Here is a 24,319-nt window from a genome sequence, read left to right on the forward strand (position 1 = left end):
GTTGCTGATACAGAATGGGGACTGGAGTTTTTTATTTACTGTTATTTTTATATATTTGTTTACTGCTATATGTTAACTTGATACTGAAATAGTAGTTTGGTTTAGCCTGAGAGTATTTTTGAACAATTTTGGAACTAATGTACAAAGCATTTTTTAAAAAAAGGAGGGGAGTGCATCAATAATCGTTTTATAATCGAATCTGAGCCTCTGAATCGTAATTGTAATCGAATCGTTAGGTGCCCAAAGATTCCCAGCTCTACTAGCTATTAGGTGGTAGTGTCCTAACTTTTTCCTCAGTTAGAATATACATTTTTGTTGATATATTTGTTTTAATGAGTAAAACAGTGTTAATTTTGTTGTTTACCTGCAATTGAATCACTTTCCAGAGATAAAGAAAAACAACGTCAGACATTGATATGTGAGCATTTCTTAATAAAAAACTGAATTTTTAATGGGGTGTCCTAGTTTTTTCACATGACTGTATAAGGTTTATGCCACATACAGTATTACCTCTATATTATAATGCATAAGTCACAGAGATGTTATTTTGCAAAGCAGCAAGCAGGTGTGTGCGTGCATGTATGCTGGTGTGTTTTGAGATGTTTTCTTGAAATGCTCCGCTGCTGAAGTGTAGCACAAGCTCCGTTTTAAGGATTGTATTTGTGAAGCAACCACAGCCATCTGTTACCATAACAATAATAACATCCTGTTGATACCTTCCCATGGGAGGACAGCTGAGAGAAATGGCAAGCATAAGCACATTTGTTTTCGTGCTAGAAAAAGGGAAGCCTGGTCGATATTCTGTAAACTAAATGGAAAATGAATGTCCAGGCCAAATAATTTGAATACAATGCAAGATTTATAAAGAAATATACAGTTAAGACTTAACAGGTTGACTCCCAATGTTGTACTAACACACTATTGGTATAAAGAGCAATTTAAAAGAACTATTAGTCAGAAACATACAGTATCATTTTTGACAAACTTTTTGTACACTCACATCTACTTGTTCCTGTGGTTGAAGTTTGAAGAAAGTTCAAGTATGGTAATTTTCGGACTATAAGGCGCACCTGAATATAAGCCGCCACCCACCAAATTTGACACGAAAACGACATTTGTTCAGAGACGAGCTGCACCGAACTATAAGCCGCAGATGTCCTCAATGTTTTATTAGATATTTACAGCAAAAGATACTAACCGGTAACACTTTATTTGACAGTGGCGGATTTTCATATGACAAGCCATAATTATGACATGACACTGTCATGAGCATTAATGAATGCTTATGACAGATATTGTGTATGTCATGTAGTGTCATTTACAGTGGGGCAAATAAGTATTTTGTCAACCACTAATTGTGCAAGTTCTCCCACTTGAAAATATTAGAGAGGCCTGTAATTGTCAACATGTCTCTCAACCATGAGAGACAGAATGTGGGAAGAAAAAAAAACCACAATGTTTGATTTTTAAAGAATTTATTTGCAAATCATGGTGGAAAATAAGTATTTAGTCAATACCAAAAGTTCATCTCAATACTTTGTTATGTACCCTTTGTTGGCAATAACGGAGGCCAAACGTTTTCTGTAACTCTTTACAAGCTTGTCACACACTGATGCTGGTATTTTGGCCCATTCGTACATGCAGATCTCCTCTAGAGCAGTGATGTTTTGGGGCTGTCATTGGGCAACACGGACTTTCAACTCCCTCCACAGATTTTCTAAGGGGTTGAGATTTGAAGACTGGCTAGTCCACTCCAGGACCTTGAAATGCTTCTTACGAAGCCACTCCTTTGTTGCCCTGGCTGTGTGTTTGGGATCATTGTCATGCTGAAAGACCCAGCCACGTCTCATCTTCAATGCCCTTGCTCATGGAAGGAGATTTTCACTCAAAATCTCTCAATACATGGCCCCATACATTCTTTCATTTACACAAATCAGTCGTCTGGGAACCCTTTACAGAAAAACAGCTCCGAAGCATGATGTTTCCACCCCCATGCTTCACAGTGGGTATGGTGTTCTTCGGATGCAATTCAGTATTCTTTCTCCTCGAAACAGGAGAACCTGTGTTTCTACCAAAAAGTTCTATTTTGGTTTCATCTGACCATAACACATTCTCCCAGTCCTCTTCTGGATCATCCAAATGCTCTCTAGCGAACCGCAGATGGGCTCGGATGTGTACTTTCTTCAGCAGGGGGACACGTCTGGCCGTGCAGGATTTGAGTCCCTGGCGGTGCATTGTATTACTAATAGTCGCCTTTGTTACTGTGGTCCCAGCTCTCTATAGACCCTACTCACGTGACGTCACAGCCACGCCCCCGCGCCATGATGTCCGCATACTCGCCATAGAAATGCATTAGCGCTTCGTAAATTCTTCCTATTATTGCACGTTTTACTGCTCGTCAACATTAATACTCAAAATGGTGAAGTTGTGTGTGGCGGTCGGTTGCAAAAACAGAGAAGATAGACGGAGAGACTTGAATTTTTACCGTATTCCGAGAGAGCCGAAGAGGAGGCCGCGATTGACTGCTGCAATTCGACGAGAAAACTGGGCTCCAAACGACTACCAAAGATTATGTAGTAGTCATTTTATATCTGGTAAGATGCATTTAATATATATTTAGAGGGTTTTGGGCTGACAACCACAATTAAGATCATTGCTAGGCTAATCGCCGACAACATACACGTATGTATGTAGTTAGTGCTATCGCTAAACCATATAAACATTAAAAGCCCTAGCTCCATTGACAAATGACATGAAATATATTAGACTTGACAGTGGATGTTAGCAAGAACAAAAGATTTTGAATTGAAAATTTCGTAACTCACCTTCCGAGCACAAGATTCCTGCCGAATTTTCGTGTACGAGTACGTGTTTCACCTAACCAGCAACGTAGCATTTATAAGCTCTTAAAGTTTTTCAAACTTTCGTGAGAATAGGCTGATTTTGTGTGGGTATCAGATGTCAGGCGAAGCCAGCGGGTCGAAAAACATCGATTTAGGCATCAAATACGGATCTGGCGAATGGATAAACTGAAGCTTTTCCACGTAACGCCTTTTATGCAACGGATCCAATGAGTTTACAGCGTCAGATAACACCGGGGCTTCCATGAATTGCTCTATAACTTGCTCGACTAATTGAAAACAATGTGAATAGGTCTGAAAAAGAGGTACAGTATGGCGGCCGGAAACAGCGACACGCCTATTTTGTGACGTAGGTGAGTAGGGTCTATAGGTCATTCACTAGGTCCCCCGTGTGGTTCTGGGATTTTTGTTCACCGTTCTTGTTATCATTTTGACGCCACGTGGTGAGGAGGGAGTTGAAAGTCCGTGTTGCCCAACGACGGCCCCAAAACATCACTGCTCTAGAGGAGATCTGCATGGAGGAATGGGCCAAAATACCAGCAACAGTGTGTGAAAATCTTGTGGAGAGTTACAGAAAACGTTTGGCCTCCGTTATTGCCAACATAACAAAGTATCGAGAGGAACTATTGGTATTGACCAAATACTTATTTTCCACCATGATTTGCACATAAATTCTTTAAAAATCAAACACTGTGATTTTCAGTTTTTTTTTTTTTCACATTCTGTCTCTCATGGTTGAGGTTTACACATGTTGACAATTACAGGCCTCTCTAATATTTTCAAGTGGGAGAACTTGCACAATTAATGGTTGACTAAATACTTATTTGCCCCACTGTATATCTTTCACCTCTGGCACCTACACACTAATTCAGGTCTTCGAGGAGATTCTGAACAAGGCCATACAGTCCCAGGTTGGCTCCCTATTGATTTTAATGCATCATACACCAGGATGTGGGGTGACTGGGACCGCTTTGGGGGGGAGTAACGTGACAGTGGTCTCCCCGCTGCAGGCCCCGCCATTGCCGCTCTTTTAACGCACCACATACATTATACTCCACGAGGGGGCTTCGGCGAGGGTCGGTGGGATGTGCGGTTGGGAAGAACTTCCATTCAGTGATCCCACTGCCTTCAGCCAGGTTCTCCTATTTTAATGCAGACACTGTGCTACCCACTCCGGGTGGGTACACAGTCCGGCCCCGGGCTTAGTGGGCCGTGGGAGTCCCGCGTGTGCCTTGTCGGTTGGGTGGGCGAAGGGGGCGGTGGCGCGTCCCCTCAACCCCTCTCTGAAGACCAGTTAATGGGGCCGCGGATGGTCTGGGAAACCACCTTGGGTCCCGGGGGGATGACTAGCTGGAGCTGCTGAAAGAGCTACGCACTGAGCTGGCTCACCTCCCCGAATGGCTGGGTGGGGGCTGTGGACCACCATGCAGCATATCCCTTTGTCTGCAGGACAATCACACGTCTGATGGGATTCACACATGACTGGGTGCAAATAGACACACTCAAGTTGAGAAACTATCGTTTAAGCGATCAGGCAGCATAGAAGAGGATGTCAACATATCCACACTTACATGTGATTCACATAATATTGGGTTCCACACCTCACAGTGTCAAATTGTGTACGCTCCACCCCGCCAATCTCTTTCTGACCCCCTGCCCCCCTCTCCCTTTTCTCCTCGGTCATCAGGCCCCCACATGGTGTCAACCGGAAATACAATTAGCTAACGATACGATATTCATTATTAGTGTAGGCGTTGAATGTATTTCTTGTTACTGTTCTTTCTTCTCCTCTCTCTCTCCTTTTCTATTTCCCTTTCTGTGCCCCCATAACCCTTTCCTACTCGCTGCTTTCTCCTAATAAACGAAACACAATAAATAATCATCACAATGAGAATATATCATACTCCCATGTGATACATTAAAACAGTTCAGACCAATAGACCAGTTTTACTTGTTAATGTATGGCCTTATCTGTCCATAGACTGACTCTCCAGAGGATATGCATGGCTGGATCAGGGACATCGAGATGAAGATTCAAGACTTTCGAGGTCCTACCAAGGTAGTATACTGCAGCTCTTCTTAACAAAAACAATTTCAAGGGTTTTTTTATTTCTTTTTATATGATCAGGTTTGTCGAGCAATGGATGTGATTAATGGTCCTTAATGCCGTCTCTAGAGATTTCGTAAAGCTTCTTTTTATCCTGATACTTAACAGTCATTTAAAACAATATGAAAGTCACCAAGCTCCCCGATAATGCTAGTGTTTTTACTGTGAACCTGCTTCTGTGTGAATGGATTTCAGCACGACTGTTCCTTCTTGAGTCAAATTGTTCAGTTGCACTAAATTGAAAAGGCAGTTTCTTCTCCTTGGCATCCATTTTAAATGTGACCCTTCTAGGCATGTGCCGCTATGTGATTTTGACATTATGATAACCTTAAGCAAAAATACCACGGTTTCGGAGTCTCACGGTATTGCAATTATACCTCTAAAATGTGTTATTTTGACAGATATGGTTAAAAAAAAAATCCATTGAACAGGATTTATTCTTTTGATTTATTTAATCACAACATATTTGCAAATTGGAACATCAACATGAATATGTTACAATAAATATAATTTATAGAATAAACACATAGTTCGAGCTTAAGTTGCTCAACATTAGAACGAGAACCCTTGGTAATATAAAACTGAACTTAAACAATGTATGATCAAATTGATTTTACATAAAACACAATATTAATTAGTTGAATATTAATGGCGAGCAACTGACAGAGCGCGTGTGTATGACCCGGATCATTATTTACACATTTTACACACCCAACCACCCTCTCCCAACACAGAAAGTCGCCAGATAGGAAAAAACACCACAGGCTGGATTATGTAAATGTTATTTGTTATTTTGAACAGATGTTCACAATTAGAGCTGGGAATCTTTGGGCACCTAACGATTCGATTACGATTACGATTCTGAGGCTCCGATTCGATTATAAAACGATTATTGATGCACCCCCCTCCCTTTTTTTTTTTTTTAAATTTATTTATTTTTTTTATATTTTGTACATTAGTTCCAAAATTGTTCAAAAATACTCTCAGGCTAAACCAAACTACTATTTCAGTATCAAGTTAACATATAACAGTAAACAAATATGCAAAAATAACAGTAAATAAAAATCTCCAGTGCCTATTCTGTATCAGCAGCTTTAAACTACATTCAATTAATTTATTGTTGTGAATCAACCGTTAAAGTTGTTAAAATTGCTCAACTTTAACAACTTTCTGTATCAGCAGCTTTAAACTACATTCAATTAATTTAATGTTGTGAATCAACTGTTAAAGTTGTTAAAATTGCTCCCGTTATTCCATAATTTCCCTTTTGTCTACTTTCGACATGGGAAAGTTTTAAAACTATTTTAAAGATAGATTCAAGTCAATATTTTACCGATTTAGGAGTATTTTAGATAAAAAGTTAAATAGGTTCGCTTGGAAGGTTCGCTACAACAGCCTTGCAGGGAAGTGTACTGCTTTAAGATGGAGGCCGTTTACTAACGCCCGCATCTAGCTTTTTGTAGATGTGCTGCTAATGCTACCGAATCTAAAATGCATCTAGTCTTATATAAATGATATCTACCGTAACATTATGTGGATGTACTTTGTAGCAGCTTTTCGGCAGCAGTCAGGTATGTTGTTGTTTTTTTCTTGTTTCAAATTATTTAACATATTTCTCTGATCAATTACAGTCACAGTAGATAATCAAATTCTTAAATCAATATTCTGTAGCCACAAACATTATTCAAAATCTTTCCTTCTTCCAAGTTTTTGTTTTTTTTAGGATTAAGTATAATAATGTATTGCTTAAAACAAGGCTGATAAGATTATTTTCAGCTAGCTATTTTTCTTCCAAGAAATCTGAGAGAAATACACTTGAAGCGATGGCAGATAATTTCACTTATTGCCAATAGATTTACACTTAAATCTGACTAGTTTTAAGGAGGTGTGTTTTGCAGTGTATTAATGTTATATATGTTAGGAATGGCTTACTTTTAAAGGCATTTTGTGCAACTTAGGTATTTACTCTTTAAGTAATTGTTGCCAAAAGTTTAACATTACACAATGTCAGACAATCTGTCATTATTTAGATGTTTGAATTGACGACTTGTTCATATTTTATGTTGAAAAAAAAAAGAGCAATAAATTATATTTTTGCACAGTAATATTTTCTTTTGTGTATACTTTAAAATTTTACATAAATCTTTTAATAGAATTATCGGCTTGACATTATCGGTTATCGGTTGGAATGAGGAGGAAATTATCGGTATCGGTCCCAGGCCACGGAATCCTTGCTGCATTTTTTTGGAACATAAAAAAAAGCTAATTCCGTTTCGTATGACGGAAAATTTTAGTGGTTTTGTAACCAGGCCGTTTTCGTACCATGGTAAACCTTGAAACCGGTAACTGGCACATGCCTAGACTCCTCATACAGTGCGCACTGGCTACACCCTTGACATTTATGTCTTTTTCTGAAATGTCAGTCAAGTCTCAAACTGGTTCAGTGTGTACGACGTCATCCTAACTGTCGCACTGTGGTAAAAAATCTTGCCACCTCCTCCTGCCTTTCCGAACAAAACTGGTTCTGACTGGATCTCATCTCAGGCAAATATTTCTCAATTTTTAATCGACAAGGCATTTATATTTCGTGAGTTTCTCATTTAAAAAAAATGTCTGTCTACAATTGATTGAACGTGATCACAATTTTTGTAAGCAAAAAAAAAAAAAATGAAAGCCTCTGCGTTGATTTGTTTTCTTGTTTGTAAATAGAATCCATCCACAGTATATATTTTTAGAGCTTATACAGTGGAGAAAATAAGTATTTGAACACCCTGCTATTTTGCAAGTTCTCCCACTTAGAAATCATGGAGGACTCTGAAATTTTCATCGTAGGTGCATGTCCACTGTGAGAGATATTCTAAAAAGAAAAATGCAGAATTCACAATGCATTATTTTTTTAACAATTTATTTGTGTGATACAGCTGCAAATAAGTGTTTGAACACCAGTCTATCAGCTAGAATTCTGACCTTGAAAGAACTGTAAGTCCGCCTATTAAAAGTCCAACTCCACTCCATGCACTTGTTTGAGGTCGATAGCAGCATAAAGACACCTGTCCACCCCATAAAATCAGTAAGACTCAAACTTGTCACATGGTCAAGACCAAAGAGCTGTCCAAAGACATCAGTGATAGAATTGTTCACCACCACAAGGCTGGGAAGGGCTACAGAGCAATTGCTAAGCAGCTTGGTGAAAAAAGGTCCACTGTTGGAGCAGTCATTAGAAAATGGAAGAAGCTAAACATGACAGTCAATCTCAATCGGAGTGGAACCCCATGTAAGATACCACCTCGTGGGGTCTCAATGATCCTAAGAAAGCTGAGGAATCAGCCCAGAACTACTCGACAGTAGTTGGTCAATGACCTGAAAAGAGGTGGGACCACCGTTTCCAAGGTTACTGTTGGTAATACACTAAGATGTCATGGTTTGAAATCACGCATGGCATGGAAGGTTCCCCTGCTTAAACCAGCAAATGTCAAGGCCCGTCTTAAGTTTGCCTATGACAATTTGTTGTCAGATGAGAGTAAAATAGAACTTTATGGTCATAATTCCACTAACCGTGTTCGGAGGAATAAGAATGATGAGTACTATCTCAAGAACACCATCCCTACTGTGAAGCACATGGGACAGGATGAGTACACTATCTTAAAGAAAGGATGACTGGGGGCCTGTATTGTGAGATTTTGGGGAGCAACCTCTTTCCCTCAGTCAGAGCATTGAAGATGGGTCATGCCTGGGTCTTCCAACATGACAATGACCCAATGCACACAGCCAGGAAAACCAAGGAGTGGCCCCGTAAGGAGCATAACAAGGTTCTAGTATGGCCTAGCTGGTCTCCAGACCTAAACCCAATAAAAAACCTTTGGAGGGAGCTCAAACTCAGTGTTTCTCAGTGACAGCCCATAAACCTGACTGATGGGTGGGCCAAGATTCTTCCTGCAGTGTGTGCAAACCTGGTGAAAAGCTACAGGAAACGTTTGACCTCTGTACTAATTATTAACATTCGTTTTCTCAGGTGTTTAAATACTTATTTTCAGCTGTATGACACAATTAAATGGTTAAAAAAATCATACATTGTGATATCTGGATTTTTCTTTAGATTCTCTGTGACAGTGGACATTTACAGTCCCTGACAAAAGTCTTGTCGCCTATCCATTTTGTAGAAACAATTGCTAATAACCTGACTTTTAATTATTCAATTGGTTTCAGAAATAGCTCATATGAAAGCTAAGACCCTCCCAAATGATGTTGAATGAACAAAAATATATTTGTTTCACTGAAAAAAGATTGATCATTTAATGAAGAAATAAAGGTCAAATTTTGGCAAGACAAAAGTTTTGTCGTTGACAGAAAGTAGTGTGAAAAGTGAACAAAAAAATGTACTTCAAATACAAAAATATGTTACATAACATAAGCGAATTAAGTAGTGGGGCTGTGAGATCCAAATTTAATATTTTGTATGACTTCCATGGGCTTCGGCAAGGATTCATACAATTTATTGATGAAGTCATCAGGAACATCAAAGAAAGCAGTCTTGCATGCCTCCCAGAGTTCATCAACATTCTTGGGTTTCGTCTTCCATGCTTCCTCCTTCATCCTACCCCAGACATGCTCAATGATGTTCATGTCTGGTGACTGGGCTGGCCAGTCCTGGAGGATCTTGAGGTAGAGATTGAAGTATGCGATGGAGCACCATCCTGCTGTAGAATTTGTCCCTTTTTACGGTTAGGAATGTAAGAGGCAGCTAAGATTTGTTGATATTTTAGACTATTTATCTCTCAGGGTGCAGACAATTAAAAAAAACGTGTGGCATTTGCCAAAGCCCACAGCCTGTCAAAAAGATGGACGCTTTTTCAGATGAATCTTCCATTGAATTACACCACAGATGCCACAAATGTTGCAGGAGACCTACTGGAGCCCACATGGATCCAAGATTCACTCAGAAAACAGTGAAGTTTGGTGGTTACATCATTATCAAAATCTTGGTCTGGGGTTACATCCAGTATGGGGGTGTGCGAGAGATCTGCAGGGTGGAAGGCAACATAGATAGTCTGAAATATCAACAAATCTTAGCTGCCTCTTACATTCCTAACCATAAAAAGGGACATATTCTGCAGCAAGATGGCGCTCCATCGCATACTTCAATCTCTACCTCAAAGTTCCTCAGTGCGAAGAAGATCAAGATCCTGCAGGACTGGCCAGCCCAGTCACTAGACATGAACATCATTGAGCATGTCTGGGGTAGGATGAAAGAGGAAGCATGGAAGACGAAACCCATGAAATTTGATGAACTCTGGGAGGCATGCAAGACTGCTTTCTATGATGTTCCTGATGACTTCCTCAATAAATTGTATGAATCCATGCCGAAGCCCATGGAAGTCATACAAAATATTAAATTTGGATCTCACAGCACCACTACTTAATTCGCTTGTGATATGTAACATATATTTGTATTTGAAGTACATTTTTTGTTCACTTTTCACAGTACTTCCTGTAGGCGACAAAACTTTTGGCTTGCCAAAAATTTGACCTTTATGTCTTCATTAAATGATAAATCTTTTTTCAATGAAACAAACATATTTTTTGTACATTCAACATAATTTGGGAGGGTCTTAGCTTTCATATGAGCCATTTCTGAAACCAATTGAATAATCAAAAGTCAGGTTATTAGTAGGGCTGTCAAAATTATCGCGTTAACGGGCGTTGATTAATTTTTTAAATTAATCACGTTAAAATATTTGACGCAATTAACGCATGCACTGAATGAGCCGCTCTCGCATTGCCTCAAACAGATTTCAATGACGCCGTTTATGGACATTAAGAGTGAAGAGAAGGCCACCGGCCGCTTGGGGGCAGCGCAGCGCCGTTCCATACTAATGTTATTCCTTTTAATAGTGGGAGAATTAGTAGTTGTGAGACGTTTATGCTGTTGCTTTGTACTCCACACATATTTCGGTAAGTTTGCTTTCTTTTAGTGGCAATTATGTGTCTCTTGTTGTATTTTGGGTAAGATATGCACAGAGATATATCTGTTATAAAGGCGAGTGGACACAGGTGTTCTTTGGGCTGCGCCGTTTATTGGCATAAGCTTCTGCAACTCCTTCACAACAAACAGAAGTATCATTTAGTGAAAGCGCAACAAAAATAATATTGCTATCTCTCAAAAAAAAAAAATGTTCACAAAAGGAAAAGCACTTCAGTCTGTAGTAATGAGGCCCTATTCTCATACAGCTAAACAACAATGCAAAGTGAACTGGCATTACTCGGAGTTTGGTCACTCAATCTTATTATTGTTATCTTTATTCTTATTATATTAACTCTACTTTTGATTGAAAATTGTACAAATTTTCTTTAAACGAAAATATGAAGAGGGGTTTTAATATAAAATTACTATAACTTGTGACTATAACATTTATCTTTTATGAACTATAAGTCTTACTATCCGTGGATCACTTAAACAGAAAGAATGTTAATAATGCCATTTGTGGATTTATTGTTATAATAAACAAATACAGCACTTATGTACAGTATGTTGTATGAATATATCCGTCATGTGTCTTATCTTTCCATTCCAACAATAATTTACAGAAAAATAAGGCATATTTTATAGATGGTTTGAATTGCGCTTAATTGCGATTAATTACGATTAATTAATTTTTAAGCTGTAATTAACTCGATAAAAAATTTTAATCGTTTGACAGCCCTAGTTATTAGCAATTGTTTCTACAAAATGGATAAGTGACAAGACTTTTGTCAAGGACTGTATACCTACGATGAAAATTTCAGACCCTTCCATGATTTATAAGTGGGAGAATCTGCAAAACAGCAGGGTGTTCAAATACTTATTTTCTTCACTGTACATCCTACCAGCCATTGTGATGTTTTTTTTTCTCTCTCTTTTTTATGCTAAAGGGATTTTCATTCAAACGAGGTTCATCTCTCTATCGAAGTCACAACGCTTCTGCAAGTCGAAGTCATCAGACCGTCGAAAAGCGGCCTACTCTTGTCAAATCGTGCTCTATTGCACCGGGTTGGCAGCCGTGGACACCTATCCCTGCAAATGAGGCCTCTATTTTGGATGCGGAGGACAATGACAATGCTTTTAGCCCTGTTCCTACAATGGCCTCGCTGTCTTCCTCTCCTAACTCTTCCTCCACGTCTTCCTCCTCCAACTCTCTCTCAACCCTAGCCTCATACCCCAGCGTGCCCAGTAGTGGATTGGGCATCCTCACGGCCTCAGGAGACGTGGCATGCGGGCGTCGGAGGCATCGCTCGCAGCCTCAGCCTCACACGGGCTGCATGTTCCCATTCAGCTTGGATGATGACAACATTCGTACCACTGATGTCTAGATTCCGTGGTTCTTGTTACCTATTTTGACATGAATGTGACTAGTTCTTGTTGTATTCCTAACCTCTACTAATAATGTCACCCTGTGTCAACGTCACGACAAGCGACGAGCGCCCCCAGATGATCATATTACAGATGACGTGGGGACCAAAGTACAGTTTTGGTCAAAAGTTTACATACACTTGTGGAGAACATAATATCATGGCTCTCTTGAGTTTCCAGTTATTTCTACATCGCTGATTTTTCTCTGTTAGAGTGATTGGAACAGATACTTCTTTGTCACAAAAAACATTCATGAAGTTTGGTTCTTTTATGACTTTATTATGGGTGAACAGAAAAAAGTGATCAAATCTGCTGGGTCAAAAATATACATACAGCAGCGCTAATATTTGGTAACATGTCCCTTGGCCATTTTCTCTTCAATTAGGCGCTTTTGGTAGCCATCCTCAAGCTTCTGGTTGAATCTTTGACCACTCCTCTTGACAGAATTGGTGCAGTTCAGTTAAATTTGATGGCTTTCTGACATGGACTTGTTTCTTTAGCATTTTCCACAAGTTCTCAATGGGATTTAAGTCAGGACTTTGGGAAGGCCATTCGAAAACCTTAATTGTAGCCTGATTTAGCCATTCCATTACCACTTTTGATGTGTGTTTGGGGTCATTGTCATGTTGGAACACCCAACTGCGCCCAAGACCCAATCTTTGGGCTGATGACGTTAGGTTATCTTGAAGAATTTGAAGGTAATCCTCCTTCTTCATTTTCCCATTTACTCTCTGGAAAGCACCAGTTCCATTGGTAGCAAAACAGCCCCACAGCATAATGCTGCCACCACTGTGCTTGACGGTAGGCATGGTGTACTTGGGGTTAAAGGCCTCACCTTTTCTCCTCCAAACATATTGCTGGGCATTGTGGCCAAACAGCTCGATTTTTGTTTCGTCTGACCACAGAACTTTCCTCCAGAAGGTCTTATCTTTGTCCATGTGATCAGCAGCAAACTTCAGTCGAGCCTTAAGGTGCCGCTTTTGGAGCAAGGGCTTCCTTCTTGCACGGCAGCCTCTCAGTCCATGGAGATGCAAAACACAATTGACTGTGGACACTGACACCTGTGTTCCAGCAGCTTCTAATTCTTGGCAGATCTGCTTTTTGGTGATTCTCGGTTGAATTTTCACCCTCCTAACCAATTTTCTCTCAGCAGCAGGTGATAGCTTGCATTTTCTTCCTGATCGTGGCAGTGACAAAACAGTGCCATGCACTTTATACTTACAAACAATTGTTTGCACTGTTGCTCTTGGGACCTGCGGCTGCTTTTGAAATGGCTCCAAGTGACTTTCCTGACTTGTTCAAGTCAATGATTCGCTTTTTCAGATCCATGTATGTATATTTTTGACCCAGCAGATTTGATCACTTTGTCTGTTAACCCATAATAAAGTCATAAAAGAACCAAACTTCATGAATGTTTTTGTGACAAAGAAGTATCTGTTCCAATCACTCTATCAGAGAAAAATCAGAGTTGTAGAAATAACTGGAAACTCAAGAGAGGCATGACATTATGTTCTTCACAAGTGTATGTAAACTTTTGACCACAACTGTAGTATCGGATTGTCAGTGCTGTTCAAAAATAGGATGAAGCATTTTATTTAGGTTTTTTTGTGCAGCTTCCACTAAAAACTTGAATGTTGATGTGAATTGATCTCGCAGGGCTACAAATGATTGCACATGCTTTTAACCCTTTGTACGTGTCTTCAGCTAGATATGGTCTCTGCAAAAATAATGTATATTTTTATAGTTCACGCGCCCTCTCTTTTAGTATTCTTTCCATGGGCGACATCTAATGCAAAGTTTTGAGAGCAACCTTCATTAACATTCAACAAGCATTTCCTGGCCCCTAACAAGACAAGCGAAAGTGTTCTGCTGCCAACCTCAAACATAAAAGTTCACACTGACAATCGAACCATCAGTGCTTGGTGCACACGAAACGGCGGTGCGACGATAAATAATACTACCACTATATGGTACTTGATGAAGGATATAAAGTACTGCTCATGAGCAGGTTTATATGGTTTGAAATGTGATAACTCACCACTTACCCTACAGCATTTTGGGGTGTACACGTTGCCACTTCTGGTAATTTATTAGCATTTTTGCACTTATTTTATTTTCTACCATTTTATATTCTTGACTTTCACAACTTCAAGTAGTAGTCTGAAGTAGTTTGTGTGTGGCTTCAACTCGTGCTTGAATGCTTGTTCACTTGTCTGCCTGCTTTTATAATAAATCCGTTTTTTTTATTTTAAATTTGCCTTGTCATACAAAGTGGTAATGTATGGCTTAATTTTGTGATGAATTTTACAGCCATCTCAAAGGTGATTGTATGCAATACCTTGGTTTGTCCTCTAGACGTCACTATATAAACTAGGTGAAACTCAAGATACTGTGCAATATTTTTTTTTTTTTATTCGAATTTACAGCAGTGGCGCCTCCAGAAATTTTTCATAGGGGTGGCCAGATGGGGCCACTTAAAATCTTGGGGTGGCCAAAACTAAAAGCCATAATTTCCGGTTTTCATTCTATTATTGCAGTAAAAAGGTCAGGGGAAAACTATCAGAAAGACTTAAGGACACGGCTACTGATATACTTTGGTGCATTGTGTAATATTTGATGTTACTAATGATTTAATGTGCATAGTCCGTAACTGTCCAGTCAACATTTTGAGTTCCACAACAATTCTGTTTTATTGTGTTATGTATATATTAGGCATAAGGTGTACATTTAACTAGGGCTGTCAAACGATTAAAATTTTTAATCAAGTTAATCACAGCTTAAAAATTAATTAATCGTAATTAATCGCAATTCAAACCATCTCTAAAATATGCCATATTTTTCTGTAAATTATTACTGGAATGGAAAGACGGATATATACATTCAACATACTGTGTTTGTTTTTTATAACAATAAATCCACAAGATGGCATTAACTTTATTAACATTCTTTCTGTGAAAGGGATCCACAGATAGAAAGACTTGTAATTCTTAAAGGATAAATGTGAGTTTGTATATTGTGACTAAATATTGCCATCTAGTGTATTTGTTCAGCTTTCAGTAAATGATACTGTAGCGACTTAACTGTTCTGCCCAAATGCATGATGGGACGCGGTTCACCCGTGACTGTGTGTGGTGGCTGCAAATGCTATATCTTCTCTGTGTTGGGTACACTATAGGGTGTTAAGAAAAAGATCAACTGTCATTCTTCCCCACATCGGTTCCCACAATATTTATAGTGGCTGTGGGAGAGATGGCAAGGCTTTTGCCAATTAAAAGCACGGCCCCAATGAATGCTTGTATCTACTCCAATCTGCCTCTTATCTCTGTATATAAGTAAAACGGCGCCATTGTAGGCTGTTTGCGGCAATGCGTGAATGAGTCGTATCGCGAATGCGTTATTTGCGATAAATATTTTCACGTGATTAATTCAAAAGATTTAATTAGGGCCGGTTAACGTGATAAATTTGACAGCCCTACATTTAACAAAACAAAATAAATGCATTCATTTGGGATGAAATGCATAACATGCTACAACAATCTAACGATATACTGGCAAGCGGGGTGGCCAACCAATTTATAGGGGTGGCTGTGGCCACCCCCTGGTGGCGCCACTGATTTACAGTACTTGCATACAAACATCTGCTTCACAAAACAGTGAGTTGACAAAAAAAAAAAGACGCATACGGATGCAATCAACACGGTTACACTATGCTTTTTTTATTTCTATTTTGCAATGATCGTTTAACATGAGAATAAATTTTATATTACTTTTACATCACTTTATAGACTGAACAATATTAGCAGATTGCATACACTCCCACATACGGGCGCTATAACCTAATTCCAATCGGTTTACATTTAAATCATTTAGTTATAAATTAAACATTGGAAATTTATAGGGCACTCATTTAATTTATTGGCTGCCCATGACAGCGTTAGAGTTCCAATCTTTTTTGAGAGCAGCGACCCAGTCAAAATGGATTGGTTTCAATTGAGGGTAATGAGTTAATACTATTACATTAAGAAAACACTATTACCGTAATTTTCAGACAGTAAGGGGCTACTTTTTCCCCTCATTTTGAATCTTGCGGTTTATTACGGCGCCCCTAAGGTGACATGGAAGAAGAAGAAAAAAACAGGAAAAAAAAAAAGTTGACGTTAAAAAAAGTTTTTAAAAAAAATTAAAAAATAGTGCCCTTAAAGGGACACGAAAGATTTTTTTCTGTCAAAGCAAAAAAAAAACAAAACACGAAAGTGGAAAAAAAAAAAAAAAGACCCGGAAGTAAAAAAGAAAAGTTGAGGTTGAAGCAAAAAAAAAAAAAAATGCCCCGGAAAAAAAAAAACACGAAAGTAAAAAAATAATAATAATAATTGCCCCGAAAAAAAAAAAGACCCAGAAGTTAAAAAAAAAAAAAAAAAAAAAAAAGAAAAAACACATAATTCCACTTTTATATACGTGCGTTTTGCAGGTAAACAATGGTAGCAATGGGGCGTGATCACCCGTGGAGCAGGTTAATTGAGTTTTACTTTGAAATAGGCCTAAAATATGATGACATAAGATCAATTCATGATATTAAGCACGGTTTCCAAATAAGCAGAAGACATTTGAAGTGAGTTTTAAACTCAACCGGACATTTTCGTCGGAAAACGTTCTGTGATTTGGCTGTCCTTGTTGACTTCATTTGCTTTCCAAAACTCAAACTGACCTGGAGGCACAACTATCTTCCAACATTTTTTTTTTTTTTGCTTTGATGTTAACATTTTTTTCCAAGTTGTGTTGTTGTTTTTTTTTTTTGCTTCGACGTAAAAAAAAAAAAAAAAAAACTTTTTTTTTGCTTCAACCTCAACTTTTCTTTTTTACTTCAGGGTCTTTTTTTCCGGGGCATTTTTTTTTTTTTTGCTTTGACAGAAAAAAATCTTACGTATCCCTATAGAGGCACTTTTTTTTTTTTTTTTTTTAACATCAACCTTTTTTTTTTTCTCTGTTTTTTTTTCTTCTTCCATGTCACCTTAGGGATTATTTGTTGATTTATTTGGGTTAATAGGTAACACTTTGACAGCGCCGTCATAAGGTTGCCATAAGACCATCGTAATTGTGAATTATTGAATGCTTATGACAAATGTCAATAAGTCTCATCTGGCAAATTATGTCACTAACTCCATTTATGTCCAGTTTGGATGTTTTGCATCTGTTTAAAAGTGAGATAATTTGCTAGATGACACAAAATGACATTCTCATAAGCATTCGTTAATGCTGATGACAGTGTCATGTTATAATTATGATGGTCTTATGGCGTCACTGTCAAATGTGTTACCAAAATACCATAACTAGCAATTAATGAAACAACTAGAACAGTAACTGAAGAAATAATTAGCACAAAACATAAATTTGATTGTTATTTACATCTGTAGAGTTGCAATGCATGCTAGGAGGCATGTTGGACGAAAACAGTGTTGATTGCCGGTGGAGCAGAGGTTGACTGTCTCCCCCAAAGGGAACAGTGATGGCCAAATGAAATTTGTTGAAGCAATGAAGCCATACAGCCAATTAGTTCAAAGCTTAATGGTGCTTCATTTAGTCTTATGATGCCGCTGTCAAAGTGTTACCGGTTAATATTTTTGGGTGTAAACATCCCATAATACAGTGAGGACATCTGTGACTTATTGTCCATTGTGGCTTACTTGTTGGTTTATTTGGGTTATTAGGTAACACTTTATTTGACAGCGCCATCATAAGACTGCCATAAGACCGTCGCAATTATGACATGACACTATCATTGGAATCAATAAAAGCTTATAACATATTAAGTGTCATCCGGCAAATTATATCATTAACTCCATTTATGTCGAGCTTGGATCTTTTGCAACCATTCAAAAGTGATAATGTGCTGGATGACACAAAATGACATTCTCATAAGCATTCGTTAATGCTAATGGCAGTGTCATGTTTTAATTGTGAGGTCTTATTGCGCCACTATCAAATGTGTTCCCAAAATACCATAACTAGCAATTAAAATACTAGAACAGTAACTGAAGAAATAGCACAAAACATGAATTTTGATTGTTATTATGACATGACACTATCATGGGAATTAATGAATGCTTATGACAAATGTCATTATGTCTCAGCTGGCAAATTATGCCACTAACTCCATTTATGTCCAGCTTGGATCTTTTGCAACCAACTTGGTGATTACTGTAAGTAAAAAAAAAAAAAAATTGTCCGGAGACTTTTATGCTTTTTGTTAGCATTAGCCTAATGCTAACACGAATGCTATGCTAACGCTAAGAGTTACATTTAGTGTGTGATGATCACTCAGCACAGACCTTTAAAGGGATCCTCTATTTTTAAGACAAGTAATTCTTAAAAGATACATGGTAGTATAAGTTATACTAATTTGATATTAAAACCCCTCTTAATGTTTTTGTTTTAATAAAGTTTGTAAAATTATTTTAAGTGATAGGTCGCCATTCTTGTTACGTCGCAGTGCGTGACGTCACTGGTCCCGTTGCGGAAATTCCAGCGTGTCACTCTAGCTTTCCCAACATATCGTCAATTCTACCCTTCCTATTTGAACCAGATCTGAAAAGTGAAGAGCAGGACAGCACTGTCGGTCGTTCACAAGACGAGCTTCAGGGAAAAATGCGTGCAGTAAATACCTGATAAGACAAAAGTTGGGCAAAACTGGTGATGCTGTCCAGTTTTATTAGCAGATATTCAAGGTAAGCATATTGCGTTTTCAAACTTATCCCAAAATAATTATGTAGATTGTTAGCATCCAGAGCTGTCGTGTGCTTACAGTACAGGCCAAAGAGCACACCTTGTGTAATCCATGTCTTGTACATTGTAACGCGTGGTAGTTAGGATAGGTGTATAAAAGTACCAAAAAGGGGAGAAGCTTCCACTTATGCACATTTATTCACAAAAAATAATATTTCCACCTTGACCACTCTTCACTCGGGAGCTCAGCAGTACGCAAACACGCGTTCCATGATGAACTCCCAACACTGTTGTAAGGTCCACGTCAGAGTCACTGTGGTCACTGTAGCGTGCCATAGTGCTTTAATTATTTAGTATGATTTGGGGAAAAACCCCACAAAGAATAGTCAACAAAAAAGATAGCAATAGTAATCCAAATCTGCGTTTTTTACTCACTTGGAGATCCAGGAATTAGACCGATCCCATGGCAATATCGGAGCCGCGATTAGGCCGTCGATTCCACAAAATAGACTGATCCGAAAAGCCGCTGTGGGACCGACGAATCAAAAAAATGGACTGATCCAAAACCAATATTGCAGACGCGATGGGACCGTTGGATCCAGAAAATAGACAGATCCCTTACTTGACTGAGGATCCAAGAAAAATGTTCGGGCGCTAGTTGTAACGCGTGGTGGGTAGGATGTGTGCATACAGGGACCAAAAAGGGGGAGAAGCTTCCACTTATGCACATTTATTCACTAAAAATAATTCCACCTTGACCACTCACTTCACTCCCCTTGTTTCCATTTGATTGGAAATTGCTTGATTGGAAAGTCCTTATGTACCGCATGTTGAATATATATATATATCCATCTTGTGTCTTGTACCTTTCCATTCCAACAATAATTTACAGAAAAATATGGCATATTATATAGATGGTTTGAATTGCAATTAATTACGATTAATTAATTTTTAAGCTGTAATTAACTCGATTAAAAATTTTAATCGTTTGACAGCCCTAGTCTCATTATGTTTTAGCCTCCCAAAACACGTTATTAGCTCGTTATAAAGAAAAAATTGTTCGTTGACAAAATATTTTCGCTACCATCATAGTTAACGAAAACACCACTGGTCGAGACTAAACCTACGCCCTTGGTTACAGGACTAACTCTTGTTCTGTAGGCCACTGAACTCTGTAGGTTTCCAGACTCTTTATGAATCTTCCTTGGGCTACACATTCAGTTAGGACTTCAAGTTTGAGCTTTTTCTTCCTCTGGGCCAACACGCAGAGGCCAACTCATTTACCCTTTCACCCTGTCGCCTCAGACATGTACGTGCTGAAGACACAAAGACAAGCGTACGCGCGTGTCCAGCTATAGCCCGGCGTTTCTGATAAGTGAGGTGTTTCACACGTCCTGTGTAGCGGTCCATTAGGTAAAGAGCCCGAAACTATGTCCTGACCCTTGACCATGTCCTCGTCTGTGTCCGCAGGGGTGCCGAGTGTTAAATGTCTCTGAAGAATAGTTTAAATTGTGTCAGCTGATGCCCCGAATGCCTGTGAAATGTCAGCTGTGTTAAAATAAGTTTTCAGTCTGGTAACGACAGAACTCCTCCAGGTATACCGAGAAATTTAAAGCTGTAATGTGAAGTAAGGTTGGCCAACCATGTTTTTGAATAATATCAATGGCTAAACAGTTATAAGCATATTTTCATTATTTTTTTTAACACAACCCTTCCAGATTCTTTGTTTAACCCATAGGAACGCCCTTGACAACAAAAATGCTTTTCTTCGGCAATCTTCGGAAATCATCGGAAATTACGTCACACCGGGAAGTGCGAGGGAAGTCCGCCATAGAACAGTATTGTTTGTTGCATTGCTTCTCGGTAAGATGCCACGCATGTTTTGTTCTCACTCAAACGAAAAGTTGTATGAGTGGCCAAAGGATAGCAGGGCACGTAAATGGACATCTTTCGTTCGCACGAAGCGAATGAATTTCACGCCATCATCGAGTAGTGTTCTCTGCTGCAAACACTTCGAAGATGCCTGCTTCCTTAACCGGTCTGCTTATGATCAAGGATTTGCCAAAAAGTAAGTGTGATTTTTGGATAGATGACTGATGACGTTGTCAAAGCAGAGCTGCCAACTGTTGTGGAATGAACAGTATAAGCTAGCGACGTTAGCCGAAAGTTAACTCGTGGCAATCCCCGATCATAGTTGTTGTTGCGTTCGCTAGGTTAAGCGTCATGTGCGTCATTTACGATCTTGTCGGAAAGGGTTAATCCACTGTCAATCGGGAAAGGGGTGTGGATGTGCATATAAGCGGGTCAGCGTCGCGGTAATTCCCGGTCACGTTGCAGTAAGAGACACACACCGCTGGTGAGTTTGTGCACATTTATTTGTATTATGTATTTCCACCTTCATGCTTCGAGCATTGCATTGCATTTGTACCGTTCGGCGTTTCTTTCACGGTGATCGCTTGATAGCCTTCTAGTTTGAGTTTTACGTACAAGACAGGTGACAAGTTGCTTTTAATGTCTGGCAGCGAATCAGCGAGCGCGCAGGTCACGCAGTGAATCATGGGAAAGTCTCGGGACAACACTGAAGTGGTGCTTTGTAATCTGTTCGCTTGTGTGAAAAAACTACATTTCCTCACGCCATTAGACGCCGCTTCCTCCCGAGTGCCCCTAGCCGTGTTCTTACTTTTCCATAAGAACTGCTCCATGTGTTAATAAAGAGACAAGGTTGTCAGCACGTCGTGTGTTCAATACATTTGTAAACAAAAAGCTCATAACAAGACACTATGCACGATCGACGCTGGAGTAGGAGGCGAGGAGGATATCAGCTAGAAGCAAAATTTATTGTGTTAGTTGTAATACGGGAGTTCACCAGTAGATGTGTTATTGTTTGTGCCTTACTCCTTGACTAAAAGAGAGAAAAGTGTTTTTGTTCAGAGTCGCTTGGGTAAAGTTGTAAAAGCCAATAAAAGGTGTCGTGTGGGTCACTCGGTCAAGATATAACAACGACTCATCTCCTTCTTTCCCCCAACGTTTTTATATTATTATTTTATATGCACGAGAGCTGCCGGATCTGCCAAAATGAACATGAAGTCTGATTTTTTTTTTTTTTTTTAACAATATCATCAGATAGATAAAAACATAAAATTATGTGCAAATGTCTGCATCTTCAAATCATGAAAATAATAACAGCCTATATCGTACCTATCTTGTAATCTCGATGAGTCTTGTATCCATTCCATGTCAGGTAGTCTAGGCACATTGTTTGCATCCTGATTAGTGTCTGGCTAATACATGTAAATCCAACATAAAATTCCAAGCTCCTCTTCCTTCTCCAACTCTTCAAAAACTTGGATCTCCTCCCTTGCGCTCGATCTATCGCTTATATCGCTGTTTGAATCATTGTTTGAAGGGCTTTGTATGGCGGCCGTATGTATGGCGCTGCCATCGATGTTCCCGGTGTGACGTATCAATTCCGGGTTCGTCCCCTTTCAGGCTCGAACTTCGGAAACGCGATTATTTTGTCAAATATACAACATATAATTTTTTTTTTTTCATGCTTTATTTGTTGGACAATGTTTAATTACTTTACTTGTGACCCTATTTGGCATGTGAAGAAATTACTTCACATTACTGCTTTAACAGCAACACGGACGAAGCGAACCACCGGACGATTAAAGTTTGCAGGATGTGGAAATCGAAATATGGATATTTGACAGTGTATATTTTTTCTAAATTGCCTCTGAGGTTAAATTTCTCATTTTTGCATTCACACAATGTAAAGGTCACCTAGCACTTCACTCTAACGCCTTTGATTGACAGCATTTCTCAAGGCAGTCAGACACTCTGCATCCCCAAATGTTAATGTTCCCACATGAATAAGCAGCATCACACTGCCCTCACTGGGCCTTTTAAACTATGTTAAATGTTACTCCAACGTGCTCCCGGCGCACTTATACAGGGTGAATGCTGTTTTATTCCTTGTCCACTCGAATGTATGAACCACCTAAAGTGTTTGATAAAGTCGTGCTGCTGTTGATCTGTTTACTTTTCGACTTTTGTCACTCATTTCTTCTCTTTTACTTTCTCACTTGCTGTTGAGCCCTTGCTTTTAAAAGAGAAAGCCACAAGAGGGCGCCGCAAGACTCCAAATGGCAATGCAAGCTAGCGCGTCCAAAGTTCCTTTTCAGATATAATAAATGCAGTGCTTCTCAATTATTTTCTGTTACGCCCAAGAGAGTAGGTTTGGTCTCAACATTGTTAGGGACGAGATAACAGTATAACCTGCATGTACACTTTAATTGATAGGCTAAATACAAAATAAATATGTATTGATTTATGCAGGGCCGGCCCAGGCCATTTGGGGGCCCTAAGCAAAATAATGCCAAAGGGCCCATAATTTTGGCCAACCATTTCATCACAGTGTACTGTGAAACCCATACATGGAACCCAACCCATACGTCCATATTTTGTATATTAATCATATTTTGTTGCACTGCATACGTATATGTTGTAAGGATAGAATTGATCCTACCATATGTGCCAGTCCCTTTTTTCCCCTCAAACGCACGTTTGATTGGCTGATGACTTGAACCCCCCCCCCCCCACACACACACACACACACACACATTACTTAGTAACGCGTTACTGACAACACTGGTTATGAGGTAGATATCAATGACTTTTTTACAGACGATTATTTTTTTTCATGGTGACGTAATTTGTTTATAAGTTTAAAATATGCGAGTGAATAATTTATTTAAGTCTTTTTTTTTATGAAATATCAATTAATAAGTCTAAGCTAAAAAAATACAGACATTTGGAATATAAATATGACTACTTACCTTCTTTTTATGGCTAGGTTGAAACAAAAGCGGTTGCGCAACGTCTGTAAACGGAGGTTTCCAGGGTAAAACAGACCAATTAAAAATAGTTTGGGGACTTAATGCGCCATGAATCTGCTATGGCAGCATATAAACATAATATTCTATCAAACACAACAGTTATTTTGTCTTAAAATACAGCAGTTTATTTTAGAGAAGTGTGCAAGGGCAGAAACTGCTATTTCAGCCTTATCTGTGTTTTCCGCCGTACTATATATATATGGCGGAAAACACTCAGGTGACTTGAAGTTCTGCTCTGAGACCCTCAATTTGGCCAACTTTCAAAGTTGTCCGAAATGCATGTGTGATACATCATTGGAAAGCTTAAAATCTCAATTTTCTGGGGGAACAAACATTTCGAACAGGA

At 38.9% G+C, this 24,319-nt stretch overlaps 1 protein-coding gene across 2 annotated transcripts in view; it reads left to right on the forward strand.

The window, feature by feature from the left end:
* The window catches only part of LOC130913214 (pleckstrin homology domain-containing family A member 2-like), a 64,078-nt gene extending 50,340 nt beyond the window's left edge, over positions 1–13,738 (forward strand). For both annotated transcript variants that reach the window (XM_057831643.1, XM_057831644.1), the window contains 2 exons: positions 4,843–4,920; positions 11,878–13,738. In XM_057831643.1, the coding sequence (XP_057687626.1) occupies positions 4,843–4,920; positions 11,878–12,315 (516 nt within the window). In that variant the 3' untranslated portion in view covers positions 12,316–13,738. The remainder of the gene's footprint in view (positions 1–4,842; positions 4,921–11,877) is intronic.
* Positions 13,739–24,319: the final 10,581 nt, after the last annotated feature.

Source organism: Corythoichthys intestinalis, chromosome 3 (assembly GCF_030265065.1).
Source record: "Corythoichthys intestinalis isolate RoL2023-P3 chromosome 3, ASM3026506v1, whole genome shotgun sequence".
Taxonomy (NCBI): Eukaryota; Metazoa; Chordata; class Actinopteri; order Syngnathiformes; family Syngnathidae; genus Corythoichthys; species Corythoichthys intestinalis.